Source organism: Pundamilia nyererei, unplaced genomic scaffold (assembly GCF_000239375.1).
Source record: "Pundamilia nyererei isolate P.nyererei 1_Seehausen unplaced genomic scaffold, PunNye1.0 scaffold00041, whole genome shotgun sequence".
Classification (NCBI taxonomy): Eukaryota; Metazoa; Chordata; class Actinopteri; order Cichliformes; family Cichlidae; genus Pundamilia; species Pundamilia nyererei.
Window position 1 is genome coordinate 1059838 of NW_005187442.1, and position 23502 is coordinate 1083339.

A 23502-nucleotide genomic window follows, 5' to 3' on the forward strand; every position below is an offset into this window, starting at 1 on the left:
AGGGCATCGGTTTCTGTGATCGCAAAGTCAACTTGCACTTCGGGTTCAAAACGCCTCACATAAAATGAAAATAATGGGATGTTTTTCTTTGACTAGTTCTCGGTTAGCGGTATTAAATTGTATTCTCAGAAATGAAAAAGTGACAGGTAATTTTTCATTGCAACAAGGAAAAAAAAAACAGATTAATGTTTGCACTACAATAGGCTCAGAAGAAGAAATATCTCCAAACAGCACGTTATCAAGTGGACGGGGCTGTGCAAAAAGGAAAAAAAGTAACAAAACACAGTCTATCATCACATCTTGTCAACAACAAAAAAGTCCCAGGGTACTCACCAGGGTTGTAAATATATAATGATAGTACTCCGTCATCATACCCATTGCCAGGGCCTACAGGGAGAAATAAAAAGCAAGCAGTAACTAAAAGTCAATTACAAATAGCTTAATGAATTGTGGTATTAGAATTACTAATTGACCTGTTATTTAATACATATTGCCACCCTGACACCTGTCAGAAAGGCACCTGAGACTGGAAAAAATGTGAAAGCGGGGGCCTGCCAAGGCATTTTTAATTGTCCTGATGACTGATGAACAGACTTATTCGGTTATTATTACACTCAGAGCCGAGACGGTATCATGACACTGACAGTAATTTTGCTTGAAAAAATCAGTCTATGCGTCCACATTGCTCACGTTTCTCCCAATACGTTGTACATTATATCCTAAGTCCATGCGGGCTCGGCACTGCATTGTGCATGCAACGATAAATAACAAACAAAATATGCGCCACAATAAAGAATCATTAGTTTTGACACACAGCTATAGAGAGAACTCCAACTGTGCAATATGCTTGTGAGAAGACTTGAGCTCAACAACAACCCCCACGGTTCTCATTAATAATGCGCCTCTGCTAAATGAATTGAACATGCCTGTGAGCAGAATTAGACTTTATAATTTAAAAGAAAAAAAATATGTACAATGGAAAGCATCCATTATGACGGGCCACGAGTAGATATCTAACACACAAGGATTAAAGATGTACAGATCTGCAGCAGTTCTTAAAGGGAGAAAGAATAAGATAGGGATCACGAATGGACTTATGTTGATTATTTTAGCACATATATATATGTATATATATGAGTCTGGGTACTCAGTAGCATGTGGAAATTTCTTTAAGGGGAAATTATGTAAATTTTATACAGTAGCTAACTTACTTTTAACTAAATTCAGGAAACAGTGTGATAAAATTACTTATGCTGTTCACAAATGCAGTAGACATCCGTGAGTCTAAGAGAGTATCAGGGCTCATTAAGGTGAGTTGATACCTGTTTCAGGATCCAGGCAGCCATCTCATGTCCACAATCAAATATGACATGGAACTCCTTTGCCTTCTTCATCTCCTTCAAAAGTGGCTTGGCGTCCTTGGTCTCTGTGGGCAGCTGTCGGATCTTCAAACGAATGTTGTATCGTGAAGGTGCCTTGATCAGTTCCTGCAGTCGAATGAGACCTGCAGACAAAGAGGATACATATATAGTGTGAAAGGACCATTTTAAAGATGCAGCAATATGGTGTGTTTGATGTGCCACCATTTTGAAGTAACTCTGATTCTAAGGAGGCCACGAAGACCAATTGGAGTCATGTATTCTCAGCAGAAAAAATATGCTCATATGCATGTCTTCCTAATCCGCAGTCTATTGATCCTCCTACTCATGCTTGGCAAGCAAACAGACAGCTACAGACTTATCAAGAGAATGTTACACCAAGCCAGCACATTGCACTCTTTCATAACAAAAACCACAATACAGAGAGCGCCTCATTTTGCAACCTCCTACAGAAAGTCCCATCCTGAAAGAAGCTTCCCAAATGGTGATTTGCTCTTGTCTTCCATGATACCATAGAATAGCGCGGAATAGGTTCAATTTTTATCCAGATGGAAAGCCGTGGTCAATCCTGCCTCTTCTGCCTCTCTCACATACACTTCAGACGTGTTCTGATGAGAGAGGCTCTGTTTGCCCAGCTTGTACTTGCCCCCAGGGAGCCCGGCGCCTTCGTCACACATTGAGCTACAATCTTCACCTTTCATTTCTCGACCACACGCTCAGGTAGAAAGCTCTCCGGGAGATACTGTGATGAGATTACAATGAGTTTCTCCCTCAGTAAAGAACTTCAGAGTCCAGGGATGAAAGAGGCTGGATTGATGGGAGAGATGATTACTTGTCATGGGTATAAAAATGGATGGAGCAGCAAGGATAGTTTGAGAGGGAACTGGAGAGAGATAGGATTTTTTTTTTCAACCACTTTAAGATAGCTCAGCCTATTTTTTATTTTGAAATGAAGTGCTGTGTGAGCAGTTTAATGGTCTTACTGTGAGTGGGGCTGGGTCTCCCTGAGGCCTATAGAAAGATTGGTGTGAAATAGGAACATGCAGGTCTCGCCTTGAAAAGTACCATTGTAGGGAGGAATACTGAACCTATACAGCTTTCCTCAGGTAATCCCAATAGATCCCTACTCTAGGGCATGTCTGCGTCTCCCTGTTTTTGTTCGAACTGACACTTTGGGAGGTGTTAAGCTAGGAAAAAAAATCTGTCAAGGGAGCTCAACGTTTGGGAAACACTGTCATTGTAGATGTTTGTGGGCTCTGGCTAATTCCTTCAGACTTTCCCCCTGGATCTTCTAACGGCTGTGTGTGAATATTTTATCCCCTCTGATAGTTTTTCCTGTCAGCCGTCAGATAGGCTCCAATCAGCAGTGCGGGGCTCTGGAGCATGAAGCTGTGTGATTACAGCCTGAGACCGGGTGGAAACGGAGGGGGTAAACAACATGGCTGTGCAGCTGTCACACTTTTCAGGGCGTCAGGTGCGTTACAGCCTATACGTACCACAGAGGAGGCCCAAGCAGCTCCTATCTGATGCAGAGAGAGGTGAGAGATCACCCCGTTTGGCATCTCTCCGGGACAGTTTGCAGGAGAGTGAGGGTGTTAACATACTGAGCTCCAAGGTAGGAAGAGAGGGGAGGTCAAGGAGATGAGTCAAAATAATGTGGCAAGCGGGACGAGCCAATGGGATATCAGCTGAGGTTAATGTATGAGTGCTAGAACGCTGCAGGATTGGCTATTTACAATATATCACAGATGTGGAAGAAGAGACACTTGAAGAAGTCAAATGGCTGTAAAAGTGATGCTTTCAAAAGGAACAAAAGGGCTCTCGTATCTATTTAGAGGCGCTGCATAGGATGTCAACTACAAGACTATATAGACTGGTGGAGAGAAGAAATTGAATTCATTAGGCAACCTGAAAATTTAATCCTCCTCTCTGCTCTGTAATTTACTTACATTTACTTGTCAACCACGTCATGCCAAAAAGCTCATAACTTGTGAATACGCATTTGAATATTGTTATCTTCTCTAGAGTGATTATACTTTACCTTGTAAAACTCTCACTGTACTCCAGCTAAAATACGACTCGCCTTTTAAAAAGCACGTTACGAGGCACTCCGCAAAGTCACAGGATAGACAAAATGGCTCAGAGACTCATTTGATTGCCACCCTCAGAGATCAAGTGTCTCTGTGTGTTATTAATGGCTGTTGTCAGCGCCCACATACTACAATTCTGCATTGCATTAATCTGAAGAGACACAGGGTCATTCTGGGTAATGTGGTTCTCGTTTTTTTTCTGTGCTGCTGCTCACTCTCCTGGAAGACTGACATGGGCAGCACCTGGAGGACTAAGGCAGAACAGTAAGCTATTGATTTCTGAATTAACTTGACAGGTTACAAAGCACTCTCTGAACTCTGAGCAGCACTGCTGCTTTTTGTAGATCACCTGGTACTTCTTTCTTACTGGACATTGTTTTTTGGTTGGTTTTAAGAATTGTCACATCCATCATCACACAAAACACGCACCAGTGGAAAATGAAGACAGACACCGACTGTACCTGTACCTGTGCTGTCGTCATAGACCACGGTGACTGTTCTCCACTTGAAGAAGTGCACCAGGTCGAGAATGGCTCTGCTGAGGGAGGAGAAGTCAGGGTATAGGCTGACATAGTACGAGTCCCTGTTGTCTGACACCTGATGCTTCCACTTGGTCTGGATGTGGGGCACTCCCAAAGCATTGCAGATGGACTGGACCGCGTTAGCTGACGAGCTGTGTGAGGGGCCAAAAATGGCCGCCACACCTAAGGAAAGCTGGTCACATGCTGACGGGGTAGCAAGGAAAAATAAAACAAAAGAAAACAAAAAGACAGTTAGTTTCATGTTTCGGTTATGCTTTTAAGTTTCACTATATCTCATATTCTCTGCTCAATTTTTTTCTTTTTTTTGTCCACATGTCACCCGAAGCAACCAAAACATAAACAGAACCGGTGCTTAATAATTTCCTCAGCCCAGCGGATAATCTTAATTCCGACTGTGGAATTTTCTTTTATAGCCGCTAGCGGTTCGGAGCGTTGTTTATACAAGCTGGACCTCTGTTTGAGTAGGAAGGAGAACATCTTTCACACTGTTCCACTGTGGTTGTGATTGATGTGGGCAAACAAAGAGAAGGGGGAAAAAAAAGATGGGAACACTCGGGGAAAAAAATAGCAAATTAATAAGCCTCGCAACTGTGAGGACTTCACAAGGTATCTTTGGTCATTTTTCTCCCCTTCATTAGCTCAACTCTCTTTAAACTCTGTCAATTAGTAGCCCATTTTAACAAATAAATGTCAAGTCGTTTGTGGATGTAAACTGCATTAGTGGTTAGATGGGGCGAATAACAGAAAATACTCTACGATGTACTCTGTGGTTTTATCTCGAATCACTGCCCGGTTTACACGTTCATAATAATAATAATAATGCAATAATCTTCTTTACTGTGAGCAGTAAATTGAGATTTCAGACACCATGAACACAAATGCTTGTCCATCATCAGCGACCAACAGGGCAGGTTTTAGGTTTCCTTTACAAAAGGTTAATGCATTACACATGGGCTTTAGAGCATAAAAATACAAGCTATACATGGACATTACTTTTATCCTTTTAACTGATAAAACATGAATCGATTTGACACTCAAATAGGAAAGTAGAGTGTGCAGCGTTTGTCTGAATGGCTACTTGTAAAATACTAATTCATGTAAGAACAAAAAGCACTCACAGTGAGATTCAGCTAAACGTCCTTTCCATTCCTCTTGACTCACCTTTCCGGGAAGCCTCAAAGCTGTCAAAGATGTTTATTCTCTGGATGTCATAGGTCAGCGTGGTGTTGGGGAGCAATGTGCGGTTCCTGTTGATTGTGTTCAAGGCAAATTTAAAGGCTAGTTCCTCTGCTCCCGAGGGGCCGCTCTCAATGGATTCAAATATTCCTCCTGAGGGATAAAAAGCAGGAGAGAACAAGACGTTTGAATGGCGAGTCCAGCCTCCTATAATTGCCATAGATTCCTTAACACAAGAAACCTTCAAGTAAATGATGGATATGATGCAGGCAATTACAGCTCAAGCAGTGCATCATTTTTTAAGTATTTGTACTCATATTATTGATGCTGCTGTGTTCAATGCTTTTCACAGCTCAGTTTCATGCTGACATGAAACAGATTTACAATGCGGAGTAGGCATTTGGATCCCTGCTGATTTGCATTCTGTGGCAGTCGTCGGCGTAATTATAGGCAATTAGTTGCATTGGGAGGTGAGTTCAGGGGTGGTTGCCCTTCTTTAACTCCCTCGCTCAGCCTTGACAGAAAGGTTCACTCTACCAGTTGTCCCATTGATTTAAATGATTCTCAAATGAGATGCGAGCAAAGAAAGCCGGGCAAGAGCAGAGGGAAATTAAAGTGAAAAGGTAGACGAGAGAATAAGAGCCACGGGGGAAATCAGAAACATATTTAAAGTGGGTATAAATAGAGGCAAGTCAGAAAGACAGATAACGAGAAGGTCAATCAAATCAGAAATTAAGATGCCATTGGGGCATTTTTAACAATACTAATTAAAAACATATGAACCTAACTGTATATCTCACTGTTTACTCGGTTGGTTCTGTTGCTGTCTGGCAAATCTTGTTACCTTTTTGGTGTCTGTAACTGATGAAATAAAAACTTTTACATAACCAGACACTATAATTACTGCTGCAAAGAAAGGTGTTGTCAGTTTAAAATAGCATCCTTCAGAACTGTCAGTTATTCTGAGCACAACAGGGACAATTAATGCTCCAGCTGGTCTATTTATGCACTTCAGGATCCGAGACAAAGAATATCAATGTTTAAAGTGAGCCACTACAAATGTGTCTTGTTTTCTGATTATGTCAAGCATAATTTATCTGCATGTATTTACACTGGACTTGGTATGCTTTCTCCTATTTTCTGTCTTTGGGATCCTTTTGAAATTGTAGATGGTCCCACAGGTGATGCAAGTCATTCTTAGACTGCTATAAACACCCATCTCACACAAGTCTTGGATCTTTAGGATGTCAATTAGAGCAGCTATCCCTACAGTAGTTGCTCTGGCTTTGACCCAACCTTCTGTTTGCAAGCCATTTCGAGGAACGCTGGCTTAAAGGAAGAGGAGCTTGATTCACAAAGTGGATAAACTAAGGGAATGCACCAAAGAGGAGAATAAAAAAGGATCATTTTGAACTTTGAATCATAGGAAGTTTTAAAATGTTTTCCTGGATTTGGGTATAAAAAATTGCACCAAATTTGCATGTTCTGTTTTGTTTTGTTTTTAATGGGTTTTAGGAACATTTATGAAAATATATCAGTGTTCACATCATCTAATCCACAAGCCAGCCACTCAGCACATATGCAATTTCAGGTGTAACTGGGGTCAGAGAGAATTTTCACACATCCATCAACAGGATGAGGTAAAACCGCGTGAAAGGGGGTCTGATATGCAGCATTATGTAGCATATTACTCTGTGTTTGCATGTATAAATATGGACACTTGCTTTTAATGTGTTTTTATCCCAACTGCAAAGCACTTTGTCACTGTGTGTTGTTTTTTTAAGTGCTATACATATACAGTTATTATTCTTCTTAATATATTAAATCACATGAAAATAAAAACATAGGAAGACAACACATTTCAACAGCTGATACACCTTTGAAAGTGGTCTAAATCCCATGAAGGCTATACAAAAATCAAACTTAAAAGAGAATGCATGAGGGGGGAAAGATGAAAGGGTGTTGTGAAAGGAGCTCTGAGAAACACTCCAGAAGACGAAAGCAGAGTTCACGAGTCCTTCTATGGATCCCATCCTCTTGGAGGACAGAGAGTCAGTTTGACTGAATCCAAAATGAAAAACTTTAAAGCCTGTTTATTGATTCAATTATACGGAGCAAAGGGGGAAGTAAAACTGAAAGAGTGGCACATTTTTTGAAAGAGTACAGAAAGAAAGAGGGCTTTACAGTAACAGATAGCAGCTATAAATAGCATCTGGCCATGGCAGGCAGTGATAGAAAATGAGAGCAGGAGGGCAAAGAAGATGTCATTAACCCGGGGAAGGGAGCTTTGTCACTGTCACCACAGTACAGCCATATATTGGGGGTTCTTACTTTATTTTATGGAATTTTCATTTATATATAGCCCAGTCCAGCATTGCAGTTTGTGATAAGAGATATGTACAAAGTTAAGAAGGCAATGAAGCACACATTCTGAGCGTCACTGTGTCACTCAGTGAGCTGAGTTAATGATTTTTTCATGTGTAAATCCTCCTCCTATACAGCGATGTGATGCGAACATGTTGCTATTCATGGCTTTTCATTTTACTGAAATGACACATTAATCTTCAAAGGAGCGAATACCCAAAAATCACCATTAAAGATGATAGAAATCATGTCAGTCTGACCTAATAGATAATTATTACAGTATAGCCCTGAGGGAGCAAGCTGAGCTCCACTGGGCTGTTGAAAATTAGCATAAGGACTTTAGGTTATGCACATCTGATTTCCCTGGCAAGCTGTATGTCTTGGGCATACTGGTTTGATAGAAATCATGTACCTTAAGAACTCAGAGAAGAAACATTAAATAAAAGTCTGCAGAGGATAACATAAAATATTTACAGTTAAATTTCAAAATGCTAATAAATGGAATAGCAGTGGTTATCGTTTGCGTTAGTGCTCCTTTGAATCTAATGTGCTACATGAATCCTTGGTTTTCATTTGCACTATTGATTATAGAGACTAATCCATCTCGTGCTCCTTCCCAAAGTAGATGTTATGCATCTTTCAAGAGACATAAGTGACATTAAAACCCATACGAGTTAATGTATATTTACCTTGTTTAAAGTCTAATAACACTCTACCTATTATATTTGCATTTATCTTCTCCTTTCTCTTGTTTTTGTGGTCCGTGTGACTGCAGGTGTGTGAGTTGCAGCTGAGATAATCAGCCTGTGTGTGTGCGTGTGTGTGTGCATGTAAGAATTATAGAGCTTCCATCACTGGGATTGGTTTGAATTATGGTGCAAATGAAAGCTCTGAGTGAGTTATGAGCTGGATAATCACTCTGACGAGAAAACAGGGCCCGCTGATCGGAGTGTTTCAGTGTGCCTGGATATGTGTGTGCCTGTGTGTCACTGAAAGAAAGAGAGAAAGACTGAGCGGAAAGTCAAGACCAAAGCGTAATGCGGGAGGGTGTCTGTATACTTTCCTCCCTTTTAATGTTTTATCACTGTTAATGAAGTGTATTTTGGATTACAATTCATGCAATAACTTGCTCACTGGCTTAATATCTCTCAGAAGTTAAGTTTGTTCTAAATTAACTTCTGTACACAGAAAAAGTACATCTCTGAAGGGCATACTTGAAAAACACTAGTAACAGACAACCTTGAAAATCACATTCAGTAAAGTCTATCTGCTGATCACATGCTGTTTGGAACAAAGATTAAAGCTAAGACTTTTTTTTTATTACTTTGTTGAATTGTGAGCACTTGCGAAGCATTGCAAACTGTGAATGAAAATACATTTAGCACAATTAGCTCTCTCTACTGAAGGATGCTCTTGTACAATGAGAGATGGGAGTTAGATATGTTGCCATGGCGACTCATGCAGCTATGCTATGGCTGAGAGGCACCGGCACTTTTGGCATGTGAGGAGCTGATTGGTGGAGGAAGGGCATTGTGATAGTGTGTACGACCTGTCTCTGTGACTAATGACCAGCAGTGCAGCTGCAGGATGGCAGTGGGCAGTCGGGTGGCTGCCATGGCAACATGCGAGCAACCGCGTTGCTAAGGCAAATGGCCCAGGTATGCGCATGAAAGCCTTCAGTCTGGCTGCAAGACCTCCACCCACCACACCCCAACATCTACCACACCCTAACCCGCTGGCCCGTTTCTTCCTTCCTCCATCTTTCAGCCAGAGAGGATCAGTGCAACAGGCAGGAGGCAAAAGTGATGGAAACGCTCCATAAATATCCCTGAAATTCCCAGTGGGAGCGCACCCTGACATGTTTGGCGGTGAATGGAACATGATGCATGAAGGCCTGCAGAGATTCGCCGCCCCTGGTCATTAATCTGAAGCTCCCCTTCTTAGAGCTGATGACTGACCTTCCTATGCCACACAAGAGCCAATTCTATCTCAACCTGAAGATCCCTGAAAATCTGACCAGCACACAGGATACTCAAACTCTGCTGGAAGCGCTCTCGTGTTATGACAGCCAATCATACAAAAAATCTTCTGCAGTCTGTACAAAAATTATAACTATTTGGATCACTGCAGGATGTTGGCTTATTTGTCAAATACTTCTTGTAAATATTCATTGCTTTTGGAGGTGTGACATTCTTCACTATTTTAGTCTGTGTGCACGATAAGAGATGCATGCTGTGTTTAAACATTTTGTAGCCAAGACTATACATGCCAATGCATTGTTTGGCAACTACATCCTTTATGGTCTTATTATCTTGATGAGCATTAATACTGAAAGAGCAAGACAGAGGACAACTGTAAAACTAGCAAATAAAACAATATTGTGTTTAGAAAGATGCTCAATACATTTTTGGTTGTGTCTAGTGAGCCCAAGAGTAGCACTTTAGAGTGTGATGCAGGCAACATGTGAAATGTAGCTGAGGAACAAATGAGGAAGGAATCAGCAGCGACCTGATAATTAACGGGCTGTTAATGAGCAGCTCCTAAATATAACTCCGAATCAAGGACTAGATGATGAGGGGTTGCCAGAGATTGATAAGTCAATACGTTTAGGTGAATCAAAATAACTGCGACGTTCGTCACTGGTGGCACAAAATCAGGAATGCACATTTGCTGCAAAAGTACCAAGCATAGTTAAAACAGAATATGATATACAGCATGAAAAATAAGGGAAAAAAACAAGTACTACCAATCAATAAAAAACAAATCTATAATCAGCTAACCCGTTCGAAGCTGAAGATGAAACCCATAGGAGGTATTGTGTGTGAACAACAGTTTTTATCTAGCTTGTCTGGCTTGTTGCTATTTTCTCCAGAATAGAATCACTCCTGTCACCTTAAAGCCTCTTGACACTGGGCTGGACTGTCACCTGCCACTGCTGGATGCTAAGACTCAGAGTGAGTCACACACTCGAACATACAAGTGCAAACAGACACAATCACGCACTTCGAAGATTGAAACTAAACAAAGCTGTCATGCAAGAATCCACTGAGTACAAGGAAAATGTGGCTGATGAGAGAATTTATAGCTCCTGCCTGCAGCATTTAAAGATGCCTAACTTGAGCTGAACTCAGAGTAATAATGAGCTTATCCATTGCAAAAAGATCAATTTCATCAATCTCTTATAATGAGCACATACTGTCTTCAATTAGAATGTGTGCCATGGCCCTCATCCCTGACCCTGCTCCAAGTGGGAAACCAGTGATCATATAACATGTATTAATTCCAGGCGCTGGCAACAGATGTGCTAATTTGCTAGGCTCTCTCTATTCATAATAATGTGCCAGCTCCCTCCTCAAAGTATGTGCTAATTTGCAAGGGCTTATTGTGGATGTGCTAAACTACCGGCTGACATTTTGTGTGCTAATTTGTCAAGCAGGGACCCCTTTTGGTACTAATTGTGCCAAACTGTGAGTACACTTCCACAGGCCTTGAATTGCTGAATTCCTAAATGACTTCTGTCTGCTAGCGGTTTCCAGCCTCTTCACTGCTCTCGAATTGTGAAAGCAACTGAAAAGAAATACCAACTACTGTGAAAATAAGATGTATAAGCACTAAGTGCTCACACTCGCCTGCACACATAGGCATATAAGGGTGCACACACACATTCTGACTATTCACAGAAAATATGTGCCTGCACTTGAGATTGCACAACCTCCCTAAAGAAACACATTCTGTGGTTGTTTTGCTGTATGACCAAACACGCTCACATAGATACATGCTACGAAGCTTGTTAAAAAGCTCCTTATAAACCCATAAAAAGGTCACAAAGGAGTTTAATACTAATAAGGGTTACTTTATTTTTTAAAAATTGCTTTAAAATTTCAGTTAGTATCACAAATCTGTTTCCCACATTGCACACTGCACACCCCCTGTGAGAATCTCTTCCCAAAAAGGCATGCAGAGAAATAATTTTTTACCCCAAAATGATTTATTAACATTACAGAACAAGAGGAGATAATTACATTTCGGGCTACATTAATATTTTATATATTATCAGAACTGTATGTATATTAGAACGTATTAAAAATGGTTTAAAACAATCTAATGACAATTCCCTATTTTCCATGGGGGTGGTTAGATGAGAGGTATTTCAGAAAATATCTGCTGACACTTCTGCTACACACAAATCATCAGAGGTACACAACAAAAGACATTATGGTTGTTGTAATATGAGATGTACACAGGTGGTAACACCTTTGAGCTCTTGCTGAGGCATCATTCAGTGGTGCCTCGGGAAGAGGAGTCATTTTCACTCTTCGCAGGCAAATAGCTTTCAGTTGTCTTTATGTTGTTTCTCTGTGGGGAACATTGAAAGGCTTTTTTTTTTCTCGCCTCTGTGACAGATACAGAGACTGGGAGTTTATTGGGTGACAGGCAACAGTGCTTTGGATTAAATTGGGCTTCTACGTTTTCTTATGTACATGATCACATCTTCCTCTTTTGCTGCCATTGGAGTCAGTTCTGTCATGGCAAAACATTGTGAAATTCACCATCCTGACTGGGAACTGTCTACTATCTTAACGTCTGTGCTTTGAGGGCCATGAACAAGCCAAAGTTGGAGGTGCACTTATGCACATAACTTTGGTTACCTATGCTAAATTGACAAAATATGGTCACTGGTCTCCTTGGATCAAGTAGAGGATTTTTTTTTCAAATCCTTTTTTTTTTTTTTAAATGGAGTATCTGGATTTAAACATTACATTACCAAAGCATTACAGCCAATCAAAATCTGTAAAGATATGTAGGGATGCACCAATCAGAGGCTTTAATTACACTGGTAATTTTCTTTTGTAACTTTTCATTGGCTTGTGTAATTTAGCATTTCACTAATGAATACCAATTCAGTAAATTTACATTCCTTGACGTACTTATTTGTCGTATTTTATTTTATTATATTTTATAAAGTTTGCAAAGCAATCTTCATGTTGAGCTCGGATGCTGCCTTACATATAAAAGATTCCCGGCCTCACAGTGAGGAGAAAAGCTTACTAATTTAACACTGGTTCCGGAGCAGTACGTGGTATCAGCAGCTACCTGAAGCCAAGGTTTCTGTATCATATCAGAAATGGAAAAAATCGGAGCAGTACATCCCAAGAAAGAAGATCATATCTCAGCAAGTGTGTTAACACCAAACTTGGTGTACAGACTCGGCAACCCTTACCAAGGTTGTGAAAACTATGCCTCGGTGAGGTGCTTGGCCCCCTCATTGCTGCAGCATGATTTTTTAATGCATTCTTCCCACCTGCCCAACTGTTCCAGGGTATACCATGAAATATTCAGGATACTATGGAAATAAGATTTATTTATTTATTTGTGGGGGAAAAAAAGTCTATGTGCATTGTTTCCACATTTTGTGGTGAGGTATGTAAATGTCTTTGGTTCATCATCATCAGAACAAATATACACTTTGCAGTTGTGATGTACTTTATATTACAGCTGCAGCATTGTATTTTTATTCTGTATTTTAGAGGGGGGTAAAACAAAAAGTCTTATTTGACTAATGCACATGCATTTGGGGAAAAATACAGTGGCTTTCACACACTGTAGGTTTTATGAGCCTTAGAGCTCTCAGACTTCCCATCTGAATTCCATGTATAAACATGAGCATTCCTAAAACTGCAGTCACAAGGTTATGCAGTTCACGTAAATAATACAAATCTCAAAAGTGCAGTCAGACACTTTTTCTGCCCACACAGAAAATATGTGATTTGTGTCTAATATACAGGCCATAGGGACTGAGCAGCGCAACTTATTTAATAGAATGTTTCCTGCTGCTTCATGCCTCACCTGTCTTTGCCATTTCTCTTCGTATGCCTCATCTTTTTCTCTACTCTATGAAACAAACCCACACAAACACACACACAGGGTCTTTCTCACTCCCTCAGACTAGAGTACATCTCATGGTGGCCTCGGCAGGTGACAGATGGCGACCTCACAGCACTGCTCACTGTAAACTGAGTTTTAATCAAGCCTAAGCACGTGTGAGAGATGCTAATTATCCACTGCAGGCTAAAGGAGTCCAGCCTGGAGAACATTGTGACCATGCATGTGCATCCTTGGTTTATATTAATTTTCCCCACTGTGATAATATCGCCATTTACGGCATCGCAACTGGGAAGCGTAATGCAGGATGGATTGGGTGTGTTGAGCGTCCCTGGATACTTCAGCCCTCAAGCTGTATCACTCAACAAAATAAATATAGATAAGAACTTGACTAACAGTAATCTCACAGTCTTAAAAGTTAAGCATAGGGATTTCTAACTGTCTCCAGCATACTTGCCAAAAAGCAGGGTGTTAAGACACTCATCTCACTATCGCACCATTTCTTAACATTTCATTTCAGGCGCTAAAAACACTCCGATATAGGGAGAATATTTTAACAGGATAGCCTTAACTTACAACACATATAACATTTATCATATGTATCCAGCCCTGGTGCAGAGCCAAAAAGAAGTTCAATTTATAATGCTGCAATTAAGTCTCGGCAAATTATATGAGAGTCTATTGTCCTCCTTGCTCCTTTTGCTGCACTCATTCTAATTCGCACTGTTCTCTTGTTCATCAAAATGGCCCTGTATTACACCCTTACCAATGTAATTTTGAACAAAATGGCTAGTAAATTAGACTTTCTTTCTTGTAGAAGGGCAGATGTTATCTCCCGTTAGAGGCAAAGGTCAAGAATTAATTCAGGAGGCAGCTCTTTAATTCTAACAGTTGGGCTTTCACAGGGCGATGGAGAAGGGTAGAAAAATGAGCCCGTTCGCTGGATTTACTGAATCTAATTATAATAATTTTTAATCTTCATAAATTTAGAGATCTTTGCAAAGAAGGGCATTATTGTTTTCAGGGAGATAATGACATGGATGCCTGGAAACTTTAACAAGCCAAAAAGATATTGAGGGAAAAAAAGAAAGAAAAACATATGTGCAGTGGATAAGTGGATAAGATTGCATTAACAGCACTAACAGCTAGTGGGTTGCAATGCGTTAAAACAAGAGTGTTTTTCCTCTGCAGTAAATCTATATTAGTTAACCAGAGCTATTTCTGCTGTGAAAATGAAATGGAGAGTGTAGAGGTAATAATAATAGCACATGCTCTATATGTTGGGCACAATTTAAATGGTGATAAAAGCCCAAATACAATGTTCCTTTTCCAGACTGGGTGTACGAAAATGAAAATATTCGACTGAAAAGGTATTCCTTGCTTTGAAATTGAGATTTCAACTTTGTATGCCAAAGTACGGGGATTTTCATCATTGTGTGCAAGGACGCTGAGATCAGGAGACAGGGAGAAGTAAGGTTTGATCGCAGTGAGACAGAACAAAGTAGAGGAATGACAAGCAGACAAGCTGAAAGCCAAAGGGGAAACAAAGACGACATGGAGAGGAAGGGCAGTGAAGGACAAAGGCAAAGAAATGGAGAAAATAAGAGGAAAATGGACAGAAAAGTCTATTTTCTGGATATTAATTCGATGCTGAAAGTGCACCTCAGCATGATACTGTCTCCTCACAGCCCATCAGATTGGTTTAGAAAACAGCAGGCCATTATGTCTAAAGTCAGAGCTAGATGCAGGTAGATGGGTGTGCTGTCAAACAAGCAAAAAGAGGAATTTTGACTTGGGAAGAAAAGAGAGAGACAGAAGAAGAGAGAGCTGGGTGGGGCACAGAAAAAATAGATGAGGGAAGGAAACGAAGAGGGAGAAATTGAGAATAAAAGAGGTCACCGGAGGCAGATAAAAGACACTCAATTAAACGACTGAATGGATGGTGCATTAGACCCGAACGGACACCTGCACCCCTCCTCTCTCCCTCAGCCACAGGGCAGGAAAATGTCAGCTCCTAGTTTGGGTTCATCAGCCTCCCATCAGCCACTGTTGTACACAAGCTAGCTGATAATCAGAGCTACAGGTACACTTTGCTGCAAAGGTGTGTCAATTTGTCTTGCTTGTTCTGCAAACACAGGCAGCTGCGCAGTAGCAAAGAGAGAAAGAAATGAAAGAGACTCGCACACTGACTTTAGCAGGAAAATAGCCAGAGGGCAAGTGATAAAAAAAAGCAGATTAAAAAGCAAAGCTCCTCAAATATGTGCAGTTGTGTAGTTTTTCAAACTAAATAAGAAAACATCTTTTCAGGATAAAAGCAAAAAGGCTAAAGAGGTGAAATGGGTGAAAAATGAAGGCTCCTGCTTTAATCTTTCTCCTGATCTGCTGCTTCTTATTTTTTAAGGTAATTTCACCATTTCCCACATTCAATCGAACTCTGTTGGGTAGCAAATTCAGGGTTCTTTGTCATTTTTAAAAAGCTGTGGGTATATCTCATGGGAAGCTGTGTAAGAGAAATGGAAGCAATTGGCTTCATTATGTCTCTTCAGGCTCTTAAAATAAATTGTGCAAGATGGGAATATCAAACCAAGCCTATTCCAGTCCACTGTTATGTTTGGAGAAGGGCCAGATTTAGTAGGTCATTTCAATTGGATTGTCTCTGAGCGTGGATGACAAACAGCAAAACACAATCAAAACCTACTGCAGCCAAGCCAGGTAGCATTAAAGCCTTATCTTATCTTATTAAAGCCTCAAAAAATGCTTTTGCAAACTCTGTGGTTTATTTTGCTTTATTTAATAATTCTTAGGCTTTCCTATACTGTTGCAGTTTTTTCCCCCCTCACATATGCCTAATCTCATCTTTTCATTCAAAACTGTCATCAAAACAACATCAGAAAGCTACCCAAACACTTACAAACCCTCTGAGTGAAAGCAGAGAAAAAATAAATTCAACATTGCAGGGGGAGGCATTTTGCATAGCCCTTGTGCAGCCTTGACAATGGAGCGTCATGCTGGTTCAAAGAACATGATTTTAAGTAAGCCTGCCTCAATATGTCCTCCCACAGAGCCCATTTCCCCCTGTGTCCTTGGTTCACACAGAGAAATGTTCATACATCTGACATTCTATGCTGTCAATGGGAGCCCGAATTTTGCTTTCTTTCCTTCAACCCATAGCTCTGCTCCTTCTTTTATTCCTTTATCCAGCTGGCTGGAAATGAAGGTGAATCACCACATCCTGACCTGTTCGGTGCCTTGCATCATAGCCAACACAGCCGGAGGGCTTTCTGCAATCGATTGACTTCAGAATCCCATGTAGTTTGGACGTCAATGCTATCGTTTATGGCATATATGCCTTCAGAAATGTTTACCTGATCTGTGTGTTTGAAATTCACATCTGACTGCCTCAACTTAAGGCACAGCTTTAAAACACTAAAACTATGAGTACATATTGGTAAACAAGCCCTTCGGCAAAAAAACAAAAAAAAAACAAAAAAACAACCCACGACCAACAAAAGGCAATCAGAGACTGTCTTAATGCATTAATCATACAACAAATACACTGTAAACATTTACTAACAATTAGCCCCGTTGCCATCTTACCGTAATAAACAGGTGACAAGCCAGGTTTTATTTTCTTTCTATTAAGCAATCACTTAAAAGGCAATTAGTGCACTTGAGCTAGTATAAAGTTAAAGATCTTGCACCTTTTACCTCCTGTTACAGTAAAACACAAAACATGACATGTTGTTCCTGCTCCTGAGTGGTCTCCTGTGACAACACTGGAAGTACAGCCAGTTCAGAAGTGTGGAACACTTCAAAACCATGTGGTCCTGCTCACGCTGCTGCTGCTTGTGGCTGTTTAAGTCATTAATTCACAGCACAATGCAATATTAGCACAATCCCTCATATTCTGCTTTGAGCACACATTTGCTTTTTATTTTGTAATATTCATGTTTGTATTCTCACAGATGGTAACCTGTGATACACGAAAAGGGGACATCCGGGATTTGGCACTCCTTATTTGCTATGCTGCCAGTTTTCCTTCCTTTATCAATATTCAACGAAGCAACCCAGCATGCTGATTTTTATTGATTCACACTATTTTATAGTCTATTTGAAGTGGAGACAAACCCAACATGTCCACACGACTGGCTAATGAAAACACATTTTGGGTTTTAGTTCTTCTAAGGAACTACAAGGACATTTGTGTTACCAACCTATTTTCAGTTTTTCACTCCTATAAAAGCTATTTCATGCATATCTGCAGTCCCAGGCAAAATTTCAACTTGCTAATATGATACTGCTGACATTTATTCAGAGATGCAGTGCATGACTCCTGGCCTCCCACTACATTTCCACATACTCTACTGTCCTTTCCGTCTCTCTTCATAGAAGCCATCAAAAAACCGTAATAAAAGACCACAACTGAGAGTGGGCTGAGAGTGGACCGCTCTGAGGCAAACTAATCTATCTTTACTCTGTATACGCCTCAACACTCACTGTTTTTTCATCTCACTCACACTTTACACAGACTCTCTCTTTCTCTCTCTTTTCCTCTCTAACAAACACTCTTGTTTTTCTTACACCTCTCAGTGACTTCAAATTTACTTCCAGCTCCCTTGGTGAGATAGCGAGAAGGACAGTCCCACATGTATTAAAAGATGCAAAAGAAAAAAGGAAAAGAAAAAATTATTCCCTGTGAGTGCTTTCAGCGCCGACCTTCAGTCGGCTCCGAGCCACAGCAGCAACGCAGCAAGACGTGCTGTAGGCTCTTCTCAAGGGACAGTTTCACAGAGCAATTGCACATATAACCTCTAACCCTTCTGATACCCGGCAAAATCCCTGTGTGACAACGACAAAGAGTGACAGACTGTGAATAATGAAAGCCGATACATAAGGCAAGCCTTGCGCTGGGAAGTAAAGGAGCACAGGTCTCAGATTTATTCTGTTTGATTTTCAACAAAAAAATAAATAAATAAAAGCAGACTGTGTTAAAAGAGGCTGTTATGCAAGAAAGGATTACATTGCAAACAAGGTCAATCAGCTAAAGCCTCCTTCAATGTAAATAATCTTTTCAAAAGTTGCTGGTAAACCTCAAAAAAAAAAAAGAAAAGAAAAAAAGAAAAGAAAAAGACTTAATGCTAAGAAAAAAAAAAACTAATTTCATACCTCAAAGATATTTGCCATTTCAAAATGGCAAGAAATATGTACCCTGAATTAATCACCATTGAGCCTTTTGTAACTGAGGCATGACAGCAAGACCTTCAAAGACTCTGGACTGTAAACATGTTTTAGAAATCCATCTAGATAGTTCTCTGCTTCAAGCCCATGTGTGGTGCTGCATGCTAATGTAAGACAGATCTCCTCTTTGTTCTTGAAACCCACGGTGGGTATTTTTATACCATGGAAATCATTTGCGAGCAGAGATAGTTTCATATTTCTATAAGCTTTGATTGGGTCAAGTGACACGTGAATATTTTAAGCAGCTTTGTGCCCATTTTAAATATGTTTGCTGTGAACATGCTGGCAGTGGGCCAGGGCACAGGGTGTTAGCCATAATTCCTGCAATCCTAAACTAAACTCTAGCATGCTGATAATTCAGGCTGGCAGAAAGCAAAAGCAAATAAAGTCAATTAACCACAAACTCCCATTGAATGTGTTCCCTCTATCCTTGCTCGTTTTCAACAACCTTCTAATTTTACCACCACGAGGGGATAAAGCGGTTTAAATATTAGACACCCAAAAGAGAGCCTATATTCTGGCACAGCATTGTGGAAGGAGTTAGATAAACTTCTCTTCTACCCGAGGGGATTGTGTCTTTTGCCAGTGGACTGGGAAAAAAAAGCTTGATTTCCTTTCCAAAATGAAAAAGAATGTTGTGTTTTAGTCATAAATATTCCCACACGTCTGTACTGGGGAAATATAAGTATAAGCAGGAAATAAACAAATGAAATGAGTATCTCTGAGTCAACAATGCTTTCAGCAGGAGTTGACAGCCCAGGGACACACTGCATCTGCCAGCGCTGCTTCCAAATGGCAGTGATAAGGTTATCACTCAACCTCACAGTCACAGACCGACTACGGACATCAGAATTAAAAGGCGGTCTCAGTTTCACTGTTGATATGTCTCCAACTGAATTTCTTTATTTTTAGAATAACATGCGGGTCTGTAAGTCAAAGTCATCTGGGTTGGAATAGCAGATGTGATGACTCACTGCTTGTGTGACAGAACATTTGGGGGCAGCTAAATAGGATCATGCACAAAATGTTATTTGCATGGAAAAAATAAAAAAAATAAAATGAGATCCTTCAGGTTATGGGACAGATTTGAAAGAAAACATTGAATTTCCACTTCACTGAATTTTAACAGGCCATCTGTGAGTGAGAAAAACTGAGCTTTAGAAGCGTCTGACACTAAGCTATTTAATTATTTCAGGAAGCTAGTTCAGATGTTTCTACACAATTGGAATTTTATGTATTTTAAGCAGTTGTGTTTCAGATTATATTCAAAACGGGCATTTTGCATATTTATGTGTGCAGCCTTCATTGTAAGGGTGGGAAAAGAAAATTAAACGACAGAAACATTTTGTTCTCTATCCCAAAGACCCTTAGCAACATCAGTAGCTAAAAAAAGTGTAATTCAGTGCTCCCAGAAGGCAAATGTGAAGTAGTAATGAAGAGAGAATCTTTTCTCAAGAGGTTTTTTATTACAACTTGTATGGGCTGGCTCTATTTTCTGCATCTAACTAAATAAATTACCTGTAAGATTTATAAATGAGGAACACTGAACATAATAACTCAACTCAGTATGGGAATGGGCTCAGCATATTTGCCTGCAGCTGGTGGCCTGAACACTGTTTTTTTTTTTTCTTTCTCCTCCGACACTTGTCGCTCTACATGGTGAGACTGGAGCTATGAATGCAAAAGGTTGACTATGCCGTAGTGTTACAGTGTGTCTTTGTGTAGAGGTCTCAGCCTGACAGGAGAACAGTGGTTTTTACAATGTGAGCCGCCTGTCTGGGCAAAAGGGATCTTGGGGCAGGAAAGGAACAGACGGACCCAGGGGAGCTGACCTCCTCATTTAGCCAGCCTTCTGCAGGAGCAGCTGGGATTATCTGCTGAGTAAGCACATCCTCCAGGACAAGAAATGTACTGGATGGACTCTAATGTCTTTAAAGGGATTTGTAATTCTCCCGTGTGCATGCATGACTGACATGTTGTGTTATTTTTTATATAAGCTGATACATAAATCTCTAATTTAACTATATTTCTCTTTAGGAAACTCGGCTCTTTCAGAAGCAAATACAGACACATAAACTTATTTTTCTAAGGAGAATGAATTACAGTGCAGAAAATGGAGCCATTTTACAATAGAGCGTGTGTGGCGCTTGAATGACAGATATTATAGTGCATAAAAAAACAAACAAAAAAACAAAAAACAAAGACTAAGTCGTTTATAGAAGGTGCATCAGTGTGTTGTGAAAAGGAAGAGTTGTTCAGCAACAGGCGGCCGTGCTGCCAAGTCCGTGCGACTAAACAAGCGCTTGTTCAGGACCACGGACAGAGCCCCGGCTCGTAGACGCGTGCCAGGCGCTCTGACTGTCACTTCCACCAGAAGAAGGAGAAAATATCAAGCATGGGTTCACCCAGGGCAAAAGATCTCAGTGACACGAAACACCTCTTATCTTACATGGTTCTGTCTGTCTTGCTGATACCAGATGCCTTACAGATCCAGCTTGTTAGCACAGGCGACATCTTTGGTATGGGGAGGTACACGTCTAACCTTTGCACTGATAAAACACGCACACACGAACAATAAATATGCATAAAGCGGTAACCATGGTCAGAATGATATCTGGATTTTGTCTCTTGGGAATGTTCGATATTATTTGCCGCCTTGAAAACTTTGCTATTAGCCAGTGCAAGGACTTTACCGTCCTCCGAGGATTACTGAATAGACGCCCGGCGTCTGTCAGGGAACACGCGAGACGGGAAATCGCGCGTCTTGCTGAGGAAGAAGCAGGAAGACAAGCACATCCCGTTGCCATAGCGGCGGCTCTTGCGGACGCGGCCTGACTCTTAAACAGGACCCTCAGGAGAACTGGGGATTGTAAGGATGTGTTGTCAACACTTGATGACATCCGCTGTCGTGGCGGCTCCCCTGTCACTCCAAGATGTTCTCTGTAAATGCAACAGAGAGCGGCAGAAAGAGCCACCCTGAGACGGATCTAATTAAGCATCAGAGGAAGCCACGGGAGGCTGCGATTTAGTGACTTTCAGACAGGAACACGGGCGTTAATGGCACTGTTTTGAAGTTATGTACCGGGGAAAATTCGCCGTAGTGGCAAGTGTTGAAGAATTACTTCTTTAATCCTTTTAAAGTGTCTAATTAACTCACCAGGATATTTTTTAAAGGAGTGCCTCAACTTTTAGACTACCGAATTACACAGCTAATCTGAGACACAGTGTTGGGTAAGGGCACATCCAGTGAGCACTGGAAACAAGCAAGTATCTGTTTAAACGGCAACAACCGTGTGAATTAAGCAAAATCGTGGGAATTCCCTGATGGGAAGCTCTTCGCTCTGATTTCGGATATAAAGTAGCCCGTTGCCCGGCGCATTGATCGACACTTTTCACAGATCAATAATTGATCCACTCTCGGAAAGCAAGCTAATGGTTACATGTAAACATTCACTGCAGAGGATGCGTTGGAGAGTCAGCAGTTTAAAAGACCTACGGGATGATTCAGGATGCAGGGTGAGGAGATTTAAGCGGCGGCTCTGGTGGTGAGCTTCATAGCCGTGAACTGTTGCATAAACTACTCCTGCCTTTAAGCATCCAGAGTTACTGTAACGGTGATTTCAAGTTCACTGGAAAGCGTCATTCGTCGCCGATCGTATGAAGCACTAAGTAAAACCCCACGAAGACACTGTTACGAAATACAGTGACATTATAAAGGCACACTATGAAATATTCGCCGAGCTAAACGCTATTTTAAAAGTGCAGACGATATTATTTGCAAACTCTTAACGGAAAACGTGACAAAAGTGGGACAAAAATATCTCCACAGCCTGCATCCCACCAATGTGTCGTGCCGCTGTGGCCAATCTTATGAGTAGTTGTTGTGATTAGACATCGTAACGTCGATGATACATTGTTATAAACAGATTACTTACCAAATCTTAAAACGTGTGGCATCCCGCGAGAGTAACCAAGAAACAGCAGCAGAAGCGGGATCAGCCTGAGGTTGGACCTGAAAGCAAGACTGGTTATCATCAGATGATGGGAGGTAATCTTCATGTTGTTTAAAAAAAAATGCACAGTGGTTATTCCCCTCGGTGCGCGGGTTCGATTCCCTCGTAATTCTTCTACGGTTGTTGGGCAAGGCAGGGTAACGGCGGCCCTGGATGCGCAAGATCACGGCATGGTCACTTGCGCTTTCCCTAAATCCATTAGCAGTCCCGGCATGATTCCTTCCCCTTCCCGTTCTCCTCTTCCTTCTTCACTGCGCCAAGAAACAGCAATCCTCGGGGTCGCGGGACGGCGGGACATCCATGTCGAAGGGTACGGATCCAGTGGGGAGGAGGGAGCCCAAGCATGGGCTATAGGTGAGGAACTGGAGTGGGTTGGAAAGGAGCTAGACAGCGCCAAGCAGAGGATACAGCAGCGATATGCACCCCCCTATGAGGCGCTCTGGGTTCCTTGCGCTCCCATTATACTGCACTGCTGCACAGGCTCTGACGTCGAGCCAAGGTTAGTATTGTGAACGCGCAACAGAGAGCGAGAGAGAGTGAGCGCGACTGAGAGAGAAGGGGAGAAAGGGGAGATGGAGATAGACTACAGATAGAAAGACGGAGAGACATGCCGAGCAGGGAGGAGGGAAATAGAGGGATGGAATGGCGGAATAAGGGAGAAAAATAATTGAAAGCTAGCAGTGTAAAACTTTAATTCTCTCTTCGTACCACGTTTCTAGGAAGCTGTTTCCCAGTTTCCTCTCATAACTTGCCCACCAAGTTCGCAGGCATTTATAGGTGTGTCTATAAATGTGCAATCGTTAAAGTGCACACGGTA

At 41.2% G+C, this 23502-nt stretch overlaps 1 protein-coding gene across 2 annotated transcripts in view; it reads right to left on the reverse strand.

Moving 5' to 3' along the window:
* The window catches only part of LOC102216115 (glutamate receptor ionotropic, kainate 2), a 65676-nt gene extending 42442 nt beyond the window's left edge, over positions 1–23234 (reverse strand). The window contains exons 1-5 of one of the 2 annotated variants that reach the window (XM_005731034.1): positions 22608–23234; positions 5173–5340; positions 3937–4194; positions 1323–1504; positions 334–387 (exon numbers count right to left, since the gene is read on the reverse strand). In XM_005731034.1, coding sequence (XP_005731091.1) covers positions 334–387; positions 1323–1504; positions 3937–4194; positions 5173–5340; positions 22608–22731 — 786 coding nt within the window. In that variant the 5' untranslated portion in view covers positions 22732–23234. Of the gene's footprint in view, positions 1–333; positions 388–1322; positions 1505–3930; positions 4195–5172; positions 5341–22607 lie in introns of both variants that reach the window. The other variant, XM_005731033.1, reaches the window with a different exon arrangement.
* Between the last annotated feature and the right edge of the window lie 268 nt (positions 23235–23502).